General features: G+C 40.0%; 1 protein-coding gene across 4 annotated transcripts in view; it reads right to left on the reverse strand.

Moving 5' to 3' along the window:
• The window catches only part of KEL (Kell metallo-endopeptidase (Kell blood group)), a 68,498-nt gene that overhangs the window by 14,985 nt on the left and 37,459 nt on the right, over positions 1-16,054 (reverse strand). For all 4 annotated transcript variants that reach the window (XM_081321345.1, XM_081321344.1, XM_081321342.1 and 1 more), the window contains 7 exons: positions 9,314-9,502; positions 5,382-5,527; positions 4,329-4,458; positions 3,148-3,258; positions 2,627-2,725; positions 1,679-1,756; positions 665-768 (listed from right to left, as the gene is read on the reverse strand). In XM_081321345.1, the coding sequence (XP_081177471.1) occupies positions 665-768; positions 1,679-1,756; positions 2,627-2,725; positions 3,148-3,258; positions 4,329-4,458; positions 5,382-5,527; positions 9,314-9,502 (857 nt within the window). The remainder of the gene's footprint in view (positions 1-664; positions 769-1,678; positions 1,757-2,626; positions 2,726-3,147; positions 3,259-4,328; positions 4,459-5,381; positions 5,528-9,313; positions 9,503-16,054) is intronic.

A 16,054-nucleotide genomic window follows, 5' to 3' on the forward strand; every position in this document is an offset into this window, starting at 1 on the left:
GGGGAACACACAGGGTCCTTACTGCCAGCGGGGCATGATCAAGGGAGGAATCAGTCAGGGCCGTCAGGACCGACCCAGGAGAGGGGGCCCAAACCAGCCAGGCCAACGGGGAGATACCCTACCAGGGCACACAGGCCCCCAGCATACCTAAAAGACTACATAAGACAATAGCAGATCCAATTGGGGGGAAAGGGGTGTTAGGTATACACCTGTCCGGCCACCTGATTGGCCCAACCGCGCGGCGGGAATCCCTGGGTTGGGTGGCCAGGGCTAGCGCGGGAGATCTGAGCCTGCGGGTTGGCCAGCGCCAGGCGCGCCTGGCATATATATACAGGCGACGGGGCAGGTAAGGCCAGTTCGGCCACGTGTACCTCAATAAACAGTTAACCGCAGTCCGCCTCCGCGTGATCACTCGCCCGACCGGACCAGACACAACACAGATGAATGCAAGATTCAAAAATAAGTCTTCATTCAGTTGTTATTGTGTGCAAGAGTAATAGTCTATAAAGAAAAAAGTGTAATAGTAAGCAATTCTGAACTTTTCTAAAATATCTAATCATATAAATAAAACTGCAAGCTAGGGTGAGCAAACCTGCAGAGCAATAGAAGAAGAGGGTGTGGGAAAACAAGAAATTAGTTTATTCATTTGATAAGAAAAACATACCTATCATTCAGATGGGGACTGACAAGTCTGAGCAAGAACCTCTTTTTCAGAGAGTTTAGACAGGCAACCACATTGTGGAAAAAGTTATTCTCATCAATCTTCAGCTGAACAAAGTAGCAAATAATAATGTTAGGAATGGGAGTTGTCAACTAATATCTGTCAAAGACAATAAATATTAATTTTCATTTTGTTCTCTTGGTTAAATAATCACATACAAATTATTTTGGGTGTTTAATTCTTCCGTCTTTCTCCTGAAATTCTAAGCTTTTGCCAACAGGTGTGTGTGTGTGTGTGTATGTTAGCAATTTGTTAGCAATCCAAAAAATTTACACAAATATGAGCTGTCACTGTTGTGACTACAGCCTGTGGATGGCCTTGGGTTAGGCTGATACAGGAAATAAGATTTGCCCCATGTTTGGGGCCTAGCAAGGTATTCTAAATACTTAACAAACACTTAACGTGTATATATGGAGTCGGAAACGACTAGCACGCATGTGCGGGGGGAACCTTTACATTTATATATATATATATATATATATATATATATATATATATATATATATATATATATATATATATATATATATATATATATATATATATATATATATATATATATATATATATATATATTGCTGATAATTTAAACATTTAAACGTTTTTAACTTTATTTGTAAAATTAAAAAATGGGCAACTTTATTTACACTGTGTCAAAATGGCAGGCATAAAGCAGGATCATCAAACCTTCACTCCTTTTTAGATGCCTACAATTTGTTTGACACGTTAAAAAGTGGTGGGACTTCAATTAGCTGGTGACCCTTGCCATTTTGATATTGTTGACTCTCTTGGCAGAGTCCCCTGGCCATGAGATAGTGTTCATATCTTTGATTCAGTTTCTAGTAGTTGAAATTGTAGGGGAGCAGCAAATACACTTCTCTGTGTCTTAAGACCCATCCTTCAGTGGAAGAAATAAAGACATTTGAAGCCAAATCACAAATGGTGCTTAACTTTTACCTCTTGGTACTCATTGTCAATTTTGTTTGTTTGGAGCATGGTTTCTGGATAGCCAATCTCCACCTGGAGTCTATAAATCTAAAAATATGAAAATAAAGATTAGTTATTTACTTGAACCCATGACATGATGAAAAAAGGACTATTGGTGTAGGCACTTAAACAAGGGCATCCTTCAGAAAAGATTTGGTATGATTTCCCCTGCTTATAACTCTTTTATCCATTCACTAATGTGAGTAATCCAAGTTTTCTACAAAGCAGGCCCCAGTCAAAGGCCATTAAAGATTGGATGGGAAATTTTCTAGTCTAAGCCTGGAATTAGACTGATGAATTTCATGTCTACATAACCTTAATATTGAACTACTCTAAAGGTAAAGATTGCAATGACATCATTAATCATGCATTATTTATTTATTTATTTTATTTATTTATTTATTTTTATTACATTTATATCCCGCCCTTCTCCGAAGACTCAGGGCGGCTTACAAGCTTAGCAGTAGCCTTCATTCTATGTATATGCCTGCTTGTTAGGGCTTTCACACACACCCCCAAGCGGCATTATTACAAAGTCAGCTTATTGCCCCCAACAATCTGGGTCCTCATTTTACCTACCTCGGAAGGATGGAAGGCTGAGTCAACCTTGAGCCTGGTGGGATGCGAACCTGCACTAATTGCAGGCAGCTGGTGTTACTTAAGGAGGCATTAGCCCACTGCTCCACCAAGGAGCAGTGGGCTAACAAAGATAAGATTTCTGAACTGGTAAGTGCTGGAATAAATACTGACTTCTCAGAAATGTCTAAGTTCTTGCTTGTAAACCTAGAGCTCCATTCCAGCCATGGGCACTAGTTTTGAAGTCTCTGAGCTGGAGAATACATTCCCTAGATATAAATTCTATTACAGTCATTCATTCCCACAACCTAACCAAACAAGCATCACAACAGACGGACATACTTTGTCCTTGGCTTCTTGACGGGATTGGGAGTCCATCCAATTAACTTGATCCAGATGGCTGTCAATGGCATCCTGGATCTCATAAAAAATCTCTTCTGCCTGGCCAGAGAAAGGAAAGAGATTCCCAGAAGTAGGGAAGCACTTTGGCTGTTATTTGCCCATAAACCCTAAGACTAAACTGAACTTACTAAACCTTAAAACCAGAAGTTATACAGTCGATATGGAAGCATTCTTGAAAGGAATGCTTAAGGAGAAACTAAGTCTAGCCACCTGCTGTTTTATTCTGAATAGTAGAGAATATTGAGTATGGTAATAGAATGCTGAAGAGCATATTTTATGACACCCACCCCCCTTATAATAGTATTTCCTGCCATTTCTAGTGAAATAATAGATAATGATATTATCTACTAGTTAAGATTAGCTTTGAATAGGCATGGAAAATACCACATAAGCATATTAGTTTGAAAAGCACAAGAGCATATGGATTAATAAGCCAGTATCTGGTACTATTGAATACCTACGAGATCCTTGGCCTTCTGGGGGAAAATCTCCTGCACAACCATCTTCCCAACTACAGGTCCAAAGAATGTGCTAGTGTCACTCAGGCATTTCCTCCATCGCTCAGTTCTTAGCTGAAAATAATTAAAATTAAAAATTGAACAAGTATAAAAAAATGAATCTGAATGTGGTTGGGGATGAAAATCCACTAAAAAAAATAATTCCAGGATTTAAGTTGGAAAAAAAGAATCATGGAAGAAGACAATGCAACCTACATGGGCATAGCCAAGGAGTCCTTCAATCAAAAATGTATTTGATCTATACATAAGAATATGCTTCTTCCACCTCCTCCAATATGGCATAAAAACATCCCACATGATACTGTAGTGCATGAATGTGGAGCAAAATTTCAATTGGGAGCAGAGGCTTTATTAGGACAAGCCATTGGGGCAGTTTCCTCCCCTTTGTAAAAATAAAATGTGACTGCTAGCAGCTAGTGGCAACTAGTAGCTGCAACATCAGCCAGAAGACTGTATCCCTTTCTATAGCTTCAATGGATGAGGCAGTGTTGCTGAAGAAGCAATGATATTGCATCTGGGACAATGGCCCTGATTACAGTCATGAGCCTATCTCAGGAAATAGCATTTGCAAATCTGAAATATTATCAAGAAACAGAGAGGTTCACTGGGCCAGAGGCCCCCAACCTTTTGAGCACCAGGGACCATTTCTTTGGAGAAAGATTTTTCCACGGACCAGAGGGGGCCTGGTTTTCTGTGCTGCCTGTATCCAGTGGATGAGGCTTCACTTGTTTGCATGGCCCAGTTGCTGGTATGCCGCAGCCCAGTGCCGGTCCACAGACCAGGGGTTGGGGACCCCTGCCCTAGGCCATCCACAGAAAGTTTTTGTCTAATTGTGGAATAACCCCAAAAATGTAGTTGTTATTAGTAGTATTTGTCCTACGTGAGTGGAAAGTCCACCATGTAGACCGCATTATTTTAAAAAAAGAGGAAAGAAATTGTCCCTATCCTCTGTCCCCAATTTAATATTTGGAGAGGAAGAATCCCAGGGAGCTTACTTATGAATTGTACGTTTCTTTTCTTTCAAGTGCTCTAGCACTCCAAAATTATAATGAAAAAGTGAGCTTGGAGCTCAGTGCTAATTCTTAATGCAATAGGAAATGAAGGCATACGGTAAGCACTCTTACCATGTTTGTATTCCTCGCCCTGCTATCCAGCATGTTTGCTAATTCTTGACGAGCTTTCTGGAATTGGCTGTCCAGAGCTGGGGAGAGATTTCCAATTAGGCAAAGTATCATGTAGGTCTGCAATACATCTCTAAAATAAGAAAAAGAAAGGGAAAAAATGTGATTTTTGTCCCTGTAATGATATTGAACTCGAAAGAGTAGTTCATATTTTCTTGTATTGTAAATTTGATGAGTCTTCAGCAGGAAGTTATCTTACGTATATTAAATATTAAACTATTATTCCTCTGAGTATGTAAAAAATTTACTTGCAGGTGAAAATCCTAAAATTACACTAGGAATAGCCAGATTTGTAACTACAGTATGGCTATAAAAACAAGATGTTTAGTAACAAACCAATGTTTATTTATCATTTATTATTTAATATATTTATTAAATATTTCACTCTTTAAAACTATTATAGATTATGCACCTTAATAATTGTTTGGGGCATATTTAAGGCAAGTATATATAGTTGTATTACTGTTGTATTCATGGGAAAAGAAAACATCAGACAAAAAAGTGTTGGGAAAAAAGGTGAAATGATTTTTAAGTATGTACTGGTTAAGGACTGCAATAAGGTATTTTAGAGCAGAGGTCCCCAACCTTTTGAGCACCAGGGACCGGTTCCGTGGAGAGAGGTTTTTCATCACGGACTGGAGGAGGCGCGGTTTCATGTACTGCCTGCATTACGCGGATGGGGCTTTGCTTGTTTGCATGGACCAGTTTCTGGCATGCTGTAGCCCAATGCCGGTCCACAGACCAGGGGTTGGGGACCCGTTTTAGAGTACACATGCAAGAATGCTCACACATGAATTACGCAAAGTTCTGTGAATAGCAAACAGGTATGCATTTGATGCAGAATATAACTGTGCATTTGATGCAGAATATAATTGTGAACATGAAGTAATCAATGTGGCCTCTTTTCTCAATTTCCATATGTACAGTCTGTACAAAACAGCTTCTCCAGGTCTTGTTTTCCTAAGATGTAGAAGTTAAGTTACAGCAATGTCTTACCTCCGGTTTTGCCATTGTCCAATAAGTTGTGACATTCCTTTCAAATAATCCATGTCATGCACAGCAATGAGTTGAGACATGTTCAGCTGCACGGGATGGAAAGCCGCCTGAAGGCATGACAGCCAATCAATAGCAGGAGCCTTTTCCTAAAGATAGAAATGGACAGAAAGAAATGATGAAATCTCACCAAGAAGAGACACAACAAAATGCTTGCTTGGAAATTGAAGGGCATTCTAATGTAAAGGAAGGGCAGAAAGGAGGAAAGAAGACACACACGCATGCCCGTGCGCACACATACACACACACATGTACAAACCCAAAACATTCCTCAGAAATCAATACAAAGACAAATTACATATTACATGTTATAAAGATAAGACCCAGATAACACGTTTAAGCACTTACGAAATGTAAACTTATAGTACATACATATACATACACACACACACACACACACACACACACACGCATACTACAAAAAAAAAATACAAAGACAATGCTATGATTTGGTGGAGGAAGCAAGACTATACTACAAGAAGAAATAGGAAGTAAACATTAACAGCCTGGTTTTATGCAGGAATTTACATGATCATAAATATTGTTCCCATTTCAGTGCATATAACCATTGTTATAGTTTATAGTTATAGTTTATTTGATTTATATACCGCCCTTCTCCTTGGTAGGGACTCAGGGCGGTTCACAGGGCATATATAAAAAAGACAATACAAAAATTAAAAAAGGATTAAACCCATGCCCAATTAAAACAGTAATACAAATTTAAAAAACAATTAAAAACCCATAATCCCCCATCAGGCCAGACCAGCTATTTCAAACAGGTGGGTCTTCAGGCCCCGACGGAAAGTTCGGAGGTCTGGTGCCATCCGGAGCTCCACCGGCAGTTGATTCCATAATGCCGGAGCGCCCACAGAGAAGGCCCTCCCCCTGGGGGCCACCAGTCGGCATTCCCTGACTGGCGGCACCCTGAGGAGGCCCTCTCTGTGGGAACGCACAGGGCGGAGGGGAATCGATGCCGGCAGCAGGTGGTCCCTGAGGTATCCCGGACCCATGCCATGTAGGGACTTAAAGATCGTAACCAACACCTTGAACCTCACCCGAAAGACAACTGGTAACCAATGCAGCTCGCGGAGCAAAGGTGTAACATGGGAGCACCGGGAAACTCCCAAGACAACTCTCGCGGCCGCATTCTGTACCAGTTGGAGCCTCCGAGTGGTCTTCAAGGGAAGCCCCATGTAGAGAGCATTACAGTAGTCAAGGCGAGAGGTCACGAGCGCATGAGTGACCGTACACAGGGCATCCCGGTTCAGATAGGGCCGCAACTGGCGCACCAGGCGAACCTGGGCGAAAGCCCCCCTAGTCACGGCCACTATATGATCTTCCAGGGTAAGCCGTGAATCTAGGAGGACTCCCAAGTTGCGAGCCCTATCCACGGGGGGTAAGAGCTCACCCCCCATAGAAAGAGATGGAACATTTTGAATGTCCCGGGATGCCGGAATGCACAGCCACTCAGTCTTGTCAGGGTTGAGTTGAAGTCTGTTCCTCCCCATCCAGACCCGAACCGCCTCCAGGCAACGGGACATCACGGCGAGGGCATCACTGGGGTGGTTTGGGGTCGAAAAGAAAAGTTGGGTATCATCTGCATACTGATGATACCCAACTCCAAAACCACGAATGATCTCACCCAGCGGTTTCATATAGATGTTGAACAAGAGAGGCGAGAGAACCGACCCCTGAGGAACTCCACAAACGAGAGACCTAGGGGTCGATCTCTGCCCCCCTGCCAACACCGACTGCGAGCGTCCCAGGAGATAGGAGGAGAACCACTGAAGAACTGTGCCTCCCACTCCCAATCCCCTGAGACGCCGCAGCAAGATACCATGGTCGATGGTATCGAAAGCCGCTGAGAGGTCTAATAGGACTAGGACAGAGGAATATCCCCTATCCCGCGCCCTCCAGAGATCATTCACCAGAGCGACCAATGCCGTCTCCGTGCTGTACCCGGGCCTGAAACCCGATTGGTAGGGGTCCAGATAATCCGCTTCATCCAGGACTAGAGGGAGCTGATGCGCCACCACACTCTCAACAACCTTCGCAAGAAAGCGAAGGTTGGAGACTGGACGAAAGTTGTTCAAAACAGCTGGGTCCAGGGCAGGCTTCTTGAGGAGAGGTCTCACCACCGCCTCCTTCAAGACGGTGGGGAAATAACCCTCACTCAGAGAAGCAGATATAACCGCCTGGAGCCAGCCTCGTGTCCTCTCCCTAGCTGCATAAACCAGCCAGGAAGGGCACGGGTCCAACAAACATGTGGAGGAGCTCAGCCTCCCCATAATCCTGTCCACTTCATCAGGGGTCACAGAATCAAACTCTTCCCAGATAACATTGACAAGACCGCCCGTGTCCTGATCGCCTGACTCTGCCCAGCTGGAGTCCAAACCGGTCCGAATCCGAGCGATTTTATCCGACAGATGTTGACTAAATTCCTCGGCACGACCTTGCAAGGGATCCTCCCTCACCTCCTGATTAAGAAGTGAGCGAGTCACCCTAAACAAGGCGGCCGGGCGATTATCTGCGGACGCGATGAGGGTGGAGAAGTAGTTACACCTCGCCACCCTCATCGCTGCGAGATAAGACCTAATATAGGTTCTTAACCGCAACCGGTCGGGTTCGGATCGGCTAGACCTCCAGCAGCTCTCTAGGCCCCGTTTCCGACGCTTCATCTCCCGGAGCTCCGCGGAGAACCATGGAGCTCGCTGGGATCTGCGCCGGGTCAGGGGCCGCAAGGGTACAACCCGGTCAAGTGCCTCAGCGGCTGCCCTTTCCCAGGCTTCCACTAAGGCATCAGCCGAGTTGTGAGCAGTGGAGGCAGGTGGGGACCCCAGCGCCGCTTGGAATCTATCAGGATCCATTAAGCGTCTGGGGCGGTACCATCTAATTGGCTCCGTACCCCCACGGCGGGGGGTGGCAAAGCGGAAGACCAGCCGCAGGAGATGATGATCGGTCCATGACAGGGGCATAATAAATGGAGAGCCCCCACCTAGATCATCCAACCACCGTCTAGATAAAAAAATCAGGTCAAGGGTGTGGCCTCCCTCATGAGTTGGCTCTGAAATAGAAGTAGTGCCTTGAATAGAAGTAGAACAAGATTCTGGGAAGCTAGACATACTGTTGGTGCATGATTTCCAGCCCTAGTAAATGAGAAAAATGGCCTGTTCTGGAAAGTACTGTATTCTCTTTGAAGAACTGTCTTCATGGACAACTTCTGTCAGTGAAGATGGCTGCACTGAGTTATTTGCTTATTTCCGGCTCCTCATGGCCACAGTTTAGCCTCCTGTTCTTTCATGCCATTGCAATGTACTCTGCATGGGCCAATGTTAAAGATGATCTGGAGGCTTCAGACTGGTACAGACTGGTACTATTACAATAGAAAATTTGGTGAATAATTGGTATTTCAAATTCCCTTTGTGCATTAATTTTAGATCGCCTTTAAAAAATAATGGATATTTTTAAATCAAGAATTTCAAGTCCTCTTGGCACTAAAAGGTCACTTCATTATCCAGAATATCCTGGATTATTATTTTTTTAATTTTAATTTTAACTGCATTTGAAACCTAGACTTGCCCATTGTTTTAAGCTTCTGGAAGTTAATTAAGACTAAGAAATTCTAAAAAAAAATGTTTGATAGATAGTGGCAATAGTTTCTGGTCTTAGTAGGATTTAAATAATCCCTTGTTTTATTATCCTTATTATTACTCTTACAGGATTTGTGACTATTTTGTATGTATGCCATGGACATTTTGTTGTAGATATTTTGATTTCACAGTAATGTTGTAGCATTACTCTTAACCACTGAGATTTCTTATTGACTCAGCATTATATAAATATGCAAAATATACATTTCTGGAAAACTGTAGAACCTGTAGCTTCTTGATCGTGGTGTAGTAAAATAACATGCTTTTCTCCTGTCGCTTCTTCAGGGGAGTAACAATCTTCTGGAGGTTTGAGATAAAGGAGAATGCCAAGGAAATATAGGTAGAAGTGGAATCTGTATGTCCACCCATCAGCTCTTCTAGCTTCTTGAGATACAAGTAATACGAACGTAAAACCTGCAAAACAAACCTTTCTTTCAAGCAGAGTCAGTGGTTAAACTTGTTCTGAGACATCTAAAAATAATAAAAAATTATTCAAATACCCCACTCTTTTACTACTCATAGATACCTGTGCAACTTCAATTTAACTATTATATAAGGTATAGGCATGTCAAACTCGTGATGTCATGTCACATTGCGCGATGTATTACAACTTTTTCCCCATTGCCAGCAATGGGGTGGGCGTGGTTTCAGTGTGACACGTCTGGCCTGCGGGCCGGCAGTTTGACATGCCTGGTATAGGTGGTACCTTGCTCAATAGTAGTAACTGTGAGAGGGATCTCAGAGTCCTAATTGACAATCACTTAAATATAAGCCAACAGTGTTTTGCAGCTGCCAAAAAACAACAACACAGTGCTAGGTTGCATTAACAGAGGGATAGAATCAAGATCATGTGAAGTGTTAATATCACTTTACAATGCCTTGGTAAGGCCACACTTGGAATACTGCATCCAGTTTTGGTCATCACAATGTAAAAAAGATGTTGAGACTCTATAAAGAGTACAGAGAAGAGCCACAAGGATAATTAGGGGGCTGGAGGCTAAAACATATAAGGAACGGTTGCTGGAATTGGGTATGTGTAGTTTAATGAAGAGAAGGGTGAGGGGTGACATGATAGCAGTGTTCCAATATCTCAGGGGCTGCCACAAAGAAGAGGGAGTCAAGCTATTCTCCAAAGCACCTGAAAGCAGGACAAGAAGCAACGGATGGAAGCTAACCAAAGAGAGGAGCAACCTAGAACTAAGGATCAATTTTCTGACAGTTACAACAATTAACCAGTGGAACAATCTGCCTCCAGAGCTGTGAATGCTTCAGTACTGGAAGTTTTTAAGAAGAGACTGGACAGCCATTTGTGTGAAATGTTATAGGGTTTCCTGCCTGAGCAGGGGGTTGGACTAGATGACCTCCAAAGTCCCTTCCAACATCATTTATTATTATTATTATTATTATTATTATTATTATTATTATTATTATTATTATTATTATTATTATTATTATTATTATTATTATTATTATTATTATTATTATTATTATTATTATTTAATAATAATAATAATAATAATAATAAAAAATAAATAAATAAAATTTGAATCTATGCAGCAATACAGAGATAATGTGTGCATTTTATATATATATGCATACATCAGCGGCACAGATATTTTGGAGACGCCTTGGGTGGTACATGTAACACAATGTTACATGAGTTGCAATGGCTGTCAGTTTGCTTCCAATTCAATATGTTGGTTATTATGTTTAAAGCCCTTCATGGCATGGAGCCAGGTTATCTGAGGAATCATCTTGCTGCAATGGGATTGCCCCCACCCTATTCACTAGGGCAGAGAAGCCTTCTTTGGATCCTGTCAGCCAAGGAATTTCAGCTAGTGGAGTCAAAGAGAAGATCTTGCCTCCAGAGGTGAAAACTAACTCCATCTTCCTGCCTTCTGGAAGAGCCTTAAAGCTGCCTCTGCCAATTGGCTTGGGACCCTGATGGAGGAACATTCTACTGAAGATGGTTGATTGATTCAGAGACAAAAGTCCATCCTTTACTGTCCCTGCTCTTGGTTTTAGGCTTTAAATTAATCATCATTAATTTCAATGCTTTTAATGCTTTTATATTTATGCTTTTATGCCATTGTAAGACACCCAGAGTTGCTTTGGATAATAAGACAGTTGGCATAATAATAATAATAATAATAATAATAATAATAATAATAATAATAATAATAATAATAATAATAATAATAACAACAACAACAACAACAACAATAACAACAATAACAATAACAATAATAACAATAACAATAACAAGAAGAAGAAGAAGAAGAAGAAGAAGAAGAAGAAGAAGAAGAAGAAGAAGAAGAAGAAGAAGAAGAAGAAGAAGAAGAAGTAGTTGTTGGAAGGGACCTTGGAGGTCATCTAGTCCAACCCCCTGCTCAGGCAGGAAACCCTATACCATTTCAGGCAAATGACTGTCCAATCTCTTCTTAAAAACTTCCAGTGTCGGAGCATTCACCACTTCTGGAGGCAGGTTGTTCCACTGCTTAATTGTTCTGTCAGGAAGTTTCTCCTTAGTTCTAGGTTGCTTCTCTCCTTGACTAGTTTCCATCCGTTGCTTCTTGTCCTGCTTTCGGGTGCTTTGGAGAATAGCTTGGCTCCCTCTTCTTTGGGGCAGCCCCTGAGATATTGGAACACTGCTATCATGTCACCCCTCACCCTTCTCTTCATTAAACTACACATACCCAATTCCAGCAACCGTTCCCTATATGTTTTAGCCTCCAGTCCCCCAATCATCTTTGTTGCTCTTCTCTGTACCCTTTCTAGCGTCTCAGTGTACTCAATGTACTCAATGTCCAAATGTACTAAATAGTAACATGCCTGCATTATCAAAACTCACTGGGGTCCCTCTATCTCATTCTTTCTGTTTTGCCAAATCCTTGTCATCTTAAAGCAATTTACAGTATTATTATAAAATTCAATAATAAAAACAAATCATTAAAATAATATGAAGTATTATTTTTTTATTAACAAAGGAGGTGTGTGAAAAACAAAAACAAAAGGGAACTTTTGTCCAGCATTTATTTATGAAGGCCTGGAAAAAGATGCCAGTCTTCCAGAGACTTAAAAGACATAACAATAGGCACCTCATGAATTTCAAAAGAGAGATGATTCTAGAGTATAGGTGCCACTACAAAGAAGGTCCATTTGGGAATAACCACAAAACAATACCCTGTTCATCCTGTCTCGTGCAACAGGAGCTCCCTAAATGATCTTAGCAACTGACAGATCTGTAATGATGGAGGGATAAATTCAGCTATTGTGGTCCCGAGTTGTTTAGTACCTTACAAGTCAAAAATGAAAATCTGAAGCTGGATTGGTAGCTAACTAGCAGCTAGTGCAAATGCTCTGGCAGAGATATAAGATGTGGATATGCAAGTTGTTAGAGATTAAACTTGATTTGGGTGACAATATTATATAATGGAGTAAAAGCACCTTTAAGGAGTTAAACGGCCTAAGGGTGTGGCTGTAATTATTCCACATAAAAGAGAGTTAGATGTTACACGTTGTTGCTCTTGTATATGTGTTTGATGTTAGTGTTTGGATACCTCTTGTTCTCTTGTTTGCTAACTTGATATTTATTCTCTCAAGAATCAACTGCTTGCTACAGTGTATATTGTTTTTGATATTGGTAAGCAGCTTTTGTATTTTGATACTATGTTTTTATGGACTGACTTTTATGTGCATGATACTGGATTGATACTTGGACTATTTCTTACTGTGTTTCTTTTTGTTGTCTGAGTAAAAATAAGTTATAAAACTCGTGTTAGTGCATTACTGTTTGCCTAAAAGTCCCAGTACAACTTCCACTGTGTATTAATAATACTCTGTTAAACAAACCATTTTTTCAACAACAAATTCTAACAATGGTTATGGGCCCAGATCCAGTGTGGTGCTGAGGACAGGCACAGTATTGTATTTATATTTCCTAACTGAGTTTTCAAATTCAGACAATGGCACAAGGACTATTCAATCCATTCTGCATTACCCGGCTTAATGGGTCAAACTACGTATCCTGGTCTACACAATGTAGTTTGTTATTACAAAATCAAGGTCTTTGGAAAATAGTCCATAATCCTCCTGATGTAACTGCCTGGGATCCAACTAATGAAGAAGATAACAAGAAGATTGTAGACTTCAATAAAGACAATGATAAGGCTTTATCTATCATTGGGCTAACATTAGGAGACCAACAGCTAGTCCATGTGCGTGGAGAAGAATCTGCTGCTAAATGTTGGGCTAAGTTGAAAAAGATTTTTGTTCGGGACAGTGTTGGTGCTCATATAAATCTTACCAGAAAGCTATTTAGAGCTAGACTGGAAAAGAATGGCGATATGTTAGCTCACCTTAACTTTATAAAAGCAACTTTGTTGGAACTGCAAGAAAAAGAACTTATTTTCTCAGAGCTTCACCAGGTTTACATCATTTTATCATCATTGGATGAGAGCTACGATGCCTTTGTATCGTCCTTGGAGGTTTTGTCCAAAGAAGACCTAACTGTTTCTTCAATAACTGGAAGGTTGTTGGAAGAATCAAGATGTCGTATGGAGAGAAAACAGTTGAGAGAGCCATTGCAACAAGAAATAAAGAAGACTGAATCTGCTTATATTTTAAGGAAATGCTTTAATTGTGGGTTAAAGGGACATATTGCTAAGTTTTGTCAGAATAGTAATTGTCAGAGAAAGGAAAACCATAGAAAGAATAAAAAGCTGATTAATGTAGCTGTAGCTAATAGAACTACTAATAACCACAATTGGTGGGTGGTAGATAGTGGAGCTACACACTGTATTTCAAAAATAAAAAGGGATTTTGAGAATATAAGGTCTAGTAAAAAATATATTTCTATGGCTAATGGCTGGAGAGTCAAGGTCTCTGGAGAGGGTAAGGTTTACTGTTCATTTTTAAAACAAAATTTGGAAATGCTATATGTTCCCAGATGTGATTATAATCTATTATCAGTTAAGGCATTATTGGAAGCAGGTTTTAAAGTTACTTTCCAAGGGGAGGAATGTCTTATTCAAAAGAATGAAGTGAACTTAATAGCTAATATGAAAGACGGTTTGTTTGTAATTAGCAATGATCCTATTATAATGGCTACTACTTGTACAAATCAAAAACCACATGATGAATGTATTCATTTATTACATAGAAGATTGGGTCATGTGAATTTTAATACACTAAAAAGAACTGTAGCTTTGTCTAATGGGTTTAAGTTAAAGGCTTGTAAGAAATATCTGCAGTGTAACGTATGTGGTAGAGAAAAGAGCAGGGCAGCACCAGCTAATAGGTTAGATGGATTTAAAACCACAACTCCATTAGAACTGGTATTTATGGATTTGATAGGTCCTATGAAACCCAGTTTAGGGGGTGCTTGCTACATATTAAATATTCTAGACCATTATAGCAGATATGGGTTCTGTTATCTCCTTACGTCAAAAACTGAAACTATACAAACAATATCTAATTGGCTCAAGTTTGTACAAAGGAAAACTCAGTTAAATGTAAAAACCATAATAACAGACAATGGAACTGAATTTGTTAATAAACAGTTCAATGAGCTGTTAGTTTCAGAGGGAATAGAGCATAGACGTACAGCTCCTTATAGACCTCAGCATAATGCATTTGTTGAACGGAGGGGCCAAACATTGCAAGCTATGATTAGATCTATGATTGAAGATTCTGGTTTACCTGATAGCTTATGGGGAGAAGCAGCAAAATGTGCTAATCATATTTTAAACAATGTGGTTAGTTCAGCTACAGGTAAAATTCCTTATACCTTATGGTATAAGAGAAAACCAAATCTTAGTTATATTCACACATTTGGGACACCTGCTTGGGTACATATTCCAAGTTCAATAAGAAATAAAGGAGAACATAGAGCTAAACAATTATTTTTTGTTGGCTATGAGTTAAACCATAAGTCTTATCGGTTCTGGGAGAAAGGTACTAAAAACATTTATTGTAGTTCTAGCGCTGTTTTTCAAGAACAGTCAGGCTGGGAAAGGGTAGAAGATATTGTATATATTCCTCAACAAGATTTAACTAACTCCTCAAATGAAAGTGATAAAGAAGAGGAGGAACCTGCTAGAGAGATCAAACAAGAACCACTGATAGTGGAGACAGGAGAGGAAGAAGATAATAATGTAAATGTACCTATAAGTCCAATAATTCTCAGAAGGTCTAACAGGGAAAGACGACAGCCTGATCGTTTCGAGGCAGGTTTAATTTGTCAAATAGACATTGAACCTTCTAATGTTGAAGAAATAAAAATGTATCCTGAGAATGAAAGAAAGAATTGGAAAGTAGCTATGGATAAAGAAATAAAGTCTTTGCAAGATCTTAATGTTTATCAAGAGGTTAAAATACCTAAAACAGAAAAGTTAATTGGATGTAAATGGGTTTTTAAACTGAAAGAAAGTGTTACAGGAGAGGTAATACATAAAGCAAGATTAGTTGCTCAAGGATTTGCACAGAATAATAGTGATTATGATGAAGTATTTTCCCCAACGTTAAGAGCTTCCACTCTTAGGGCTGCTTTAGTTTGGGCAGCAAATAAGAATTATAGTATAAAACATGTAGATATTGAAACTGCTTATTTGCATGCAACATTAAACCATGATATATATATGAAAGTTCCATCAGGAATAGAAAGTAAAGTAGGGTACTGTTGGAAACTGAATAAGAGTTTGTATGGTTTAAAACAGTCAGGTTATGAGTGGAATAGATGTTTAGTAAAAGAGTTAAATAGTTTGGGATTTAAAGCTAGTATTGCAGATCCTTGTTTATTTATAAAACAGCAAAATAGTGAATTATCATTGTTATTATTATTCACTGATGATATTGCTATTATAGCAAAAGATGAAACAGAAACTGAAAGAATAATTTCAGGGTTAAAAAGAAAATTTAGAGTAAAAGATCTAGGAGCTATTAGTCATTATCTAGGGCTGGATATTG

The sequence above is a fragment of the Vipera berus genome (genome assembly GCF_964194415.1).
Source record: "Vipera berus genome assembly, chromosome: 2".
Classification (NCBI taxonomy): domain Eukaryota; kingdom Metazoa; phylum Chordata; class Lepidosauria; order Squamata; family Viperidae; genus Vipera; species Vipera berus.